The sequence below is a fragment of the Triticum aestivum genome, chromosome 4A (assembly GCF_018294505.1).
Source record: "Triticum aestivum cultivar Chinese Spring chromosome 4A, IWGSC CS RefSeq v2.1, whole genome shotgun sequence".
NCBI classification, from domain to species: domain Eukaryota; kingdom Viridiplantae; phylum Streptophyta; class Magnoliopsida; order Poales; family Poaceae; genus Triticum; species Triticum aestivum.
In genome coordinates, this window is record NC_057803.1 from 602,791,832 (window position 1) to 602,795,470 (window position 3,639).

General features: G+C 51.9%; 1 protein-coding gene across 1 annotated transcript in view; it reads right to left on the bottom strand.

Annotated features, from left to right (window-relative positions):
• LOC123084029 (uncharacterized) overlaps positions 1–2,556 on the bottom strand; it is a 7,276-nt gene extending 4,720 nt beyond the window's left edge. The window contains exon 1 of the mRNA XM_044505841.1: positions 1,699–2,556. Coding sequence (XP_044361776.1) covers positions 1,699–2,556 — 858 coding nt within the window. The remainder of the gene's footprint in view (positions 1–1,698) is intronic.
• Between the last annotated feature and the right edge of the window lie 1,083 nt (positions 2,557–3,639).

Genomic DNA, 3,639 nt, shown 5'->3' on the forward strand with positions numbered 1-3,639 from the left:
TGTTACGTTGATGACTACAAACAGTTATAATCCCATTCACTCGTTCGAAATCCAAGGCTATGCCTATGCGGGAGTCCGCCGGAAATTGCCCTGAAAATAGATTTCATGTTAAAAAAAATGATTTTTCATGAAATAGAAAAAAGTTGAATGTTCACGTGTCATCCTATGATTATAGAAAACTTAACTTAGGTCAAATTGAAAAACAGCCGACAGTCCCAATGAAGAAAGAAAATTCATAGACATGAAAAGGAAAATATGTGGGACCATATTCAGAGCGGGCCAAATATCAGATTTAGACAGCAAGTCAGCAAGTAAGGTATATACGTCATGGTCATGTCGTTGTTTCCTATTCCTCCTTAACAAGGTGCAAAACCCACGGCTGGTTGGCAATCGATGCACACTTCAACTTGTTGACAAAGAAGTCAGGCAAGAGTGAGCTTTGAATTTTTTTTTAAATGGTTGCATGCATCACTTTGATGCAGAGGCCGAAGGCTATCCTTCTTTTCAAAAAAGAAAAAGAGAAAAACACTAGTTGCTTAATTAATTAATTTCCGCTATTATATGGCTGGCTCTATTTTTACCGTTCCATATGGATATTTATTTATACAAAACAAAAAAGATGGTGTTTGAGGATAGTTGTGAGTAGGAGATGAAACATATCATTTCCGAGATTTGCTTCTTGGACGAACGACACCAAGAAGGTTTGGTTGGAATTTGGAGAGGACACCAATGTCGACCTCATGTAAATTTAATAGGAGTAGATGCACGTATATAAACTGTAAGTAACATACATACATACATAAATACATACATACATACATACATACATAATATTTTGAGTTTGGGATGAATGAGATGGAAAAAAGTTGAATGTCATCGTATGATTGGAAAGAAAGGGGATTCCCAAAGAAGAAAGAAAATACAGGACATAGATATATAGACTTGAAAAGGAAAACATGCATGCACGCAGAATTAACCACGTTCGTTCGGATCGATCACAGCAGGCCGGCCGGCCGAATATAATTAAGATGGATGCATGTTGACAGCCTATTCCGCCCGATCGAGCTTGCCTATCAACTCGCCCCCGTCCAGGATGCTGCCAAACATGGCAGCCTCAAACAGATAGTTCACCTGCCAGGCATGGTGGCTTGCATGGGCGACGAGCCAAACCATTTCGTTGATGAGGCCCTTGGAGAAGAGCTGGACCATTTGCAGGCGCGAGGATTCAATGAGGTGTTTCTCACGCTGCTCGTCCACCTCGCCCGTCCGGACGTACTCCAGCGGACCGGTGACAATGGACGACCAAAGGGCGGCCAGCATGTGGTCTTGGTCTCCTTTTACTTTGAGGAAGCGCCGGACGTGGTCGCAGGCATACTCAGGGTCAAGGGGCCTGCTGAAGCCGGTGGTATGAAAGTCGGTGTCAAAGACCTCGTCGAAGTCGGCCTCGCGCTGGGGCTGCGCCGGGGACTTGCGAGCCTTGGGCCATCCTAGGAGGGCGCGGCGGAGGAACATGTGCCGGTCGTTGTGCAGATGCCAAGTGTACAAGGTGATGCACATCCGGGCCACAGGCTCGTGCCACCTCTGAGTGTACATCCGAGCTCCAGTGGCAGCGTAGGCGTCGTAGATGGCCCGCAGCGCCGTCTCGCTCACCACGCCTGAGGCGGCGATGTCGGCCACGTTAAGGAATGAGTTCATGACCTCGGAGTTTACCAGGTCGCTGCCCACATCGATGACATCGGTGCTGGGCAAGCTGAAGACGAGGTCGCTCGTGACGGCGCCAACATCGAAGCCCCCGGCTATGGCCTCAGCCCCCATGCCGAGGATGTTGCTCTCACACAGGGACATGACCTGGGCGGTGTGGCGGTCCATCTGCCCCGACCGGTCCTTCAGGAGCGTCCTGTGCGCCGCCTCCAATGCGATCTTGGCTCGGATGTAGGACGCGCCGATGGCGACGGCCTCGCGTCGCTGCCAGCCACCAAGGGTTCGTAGCGAGCGGGCGTTGGCGAGCCCGTCGCGCAGGAGGCGGCTGAAGGAGGGGAACACCTTGTGGTACCCGTAGTTGGAGAAGAGGGTGCGCATGTCGTAGGCGCCAATCAGCAGGTTCGCCATGCCGCTACCAGATAGGGCGTTGGTTGTTGTCATCGCCTCAGGCCAGTCGGCGGCGCCCAGCAAGGCAAGAACCTGCGGCGCGGCTTGGACCAGCCCGACGCCCTTAGTGGGCAACACGCTGCCGATTGCGTGCTGCGTGCTTTTCCACCGCGCCAGCTCCGGCGACAATCGCAGTTGCACCACCCTGGGTCGCGCCGCGTCGCCTCCGCCATCACTGCTAATGCTAGCAAACATCTCCGCCAGCATGTCTTCCGCCTCGCGAGACAGCCTTCTCAAATCTGCCATGGCCCCCGTCCCCTTGCCGACCAAGGCCCTCGCCGCCGAGTAGCCCGTGTACAAGGGGAAGACTCCATCTTGCCGCTTCGCCAGCCGGGCACCCCAGAAATATGAAGGGATTGCAACTAGACCGCTGCCGTTGTCGCCAGGGACAGTGTCCTTCTCCCTCATCACCTCAATGTCGAGTCCGTGGAGAGAGCAGCCACCCCAGGTTGGGGTTGGGGTAGGTGGTACCTCCGCGTCGCCGCGACGAGTCCAAGCAAGACTCAACATTTTTATTAGTACTGTATTAAAAAATGCAGGTAATGGACTTCTCGTGGTGTTTGCCAGCCTTGTGTATTCCCCAGCAGCTTATATAGCCATATCAAGGCAAGGCTGGCTTCCTCTCAGAAGTGGTTTTTGTACAAGCTGAAGCCTGTGGTACTAGCTAGCTAGAGAGACATACGTTTTGATTATTTTCTTCTTATTGTATCACTTTCTCGCCATATGACTAGAAAGTAACACGATTCCGCAGGCATGAGAGGGAGTTGTTTGTGTCTACCTCGCCCTTGTGGGCGTGCCGGCTGTCGTGGTTCTAAGTCTAACAGTAATGTAGGGGGGTAAGTATGGAGAGGGGAGATCTTAATTATGGAGAAGTTGTAAGGACACAAGGTTTACGAGTTCAGGCCCTTCTCGGAGGAAGTAAATGTTGGGTTCCGTAGTAATTTCAAAAAATTTCCTACGCACATGCAAGATCATGTGATGCATAGCAACGAGAGGGGAGAGTGTTGTCTACGTACCCACGCAGACCGACTGCGGAAGCGTTGACACGACGTAGAGGAAGTAGTCGTACGTCTTCACGATCCAACCGATCAAGGATCGAAACTACGGCACCTCCGAGTTCGAGCACACGTTCAACTCGATGATGATCCCCGGACTCCGATCCAGCAAAGTGTCGGGGAAGAGTTCCGTCAGCACGACGGCGTGGTGACGATCTTGATGTACTACAGCAGCAGGGCTTCGCCTAAACTCCGCTATAGTATTATCGAGGAATATGGTGGCTGGGGGCACCGCACAAGGCTAAGGAATAGATCACGTGGATCAACTTGTGTGTTCTAGGATGCCTCTGCCTCAGTATATAAAGGACTAGAGGGGGGGAGGCTGGCCGGCCACAGGAGGCGCGCCAGGAGAGTCCTACTCCCTCTGGGAGTAGGATTCTCCCCCAATCCTAGTTGGAATAGGATTCACGGAGGGGGAAAAGAGAGAGGGGGGGCC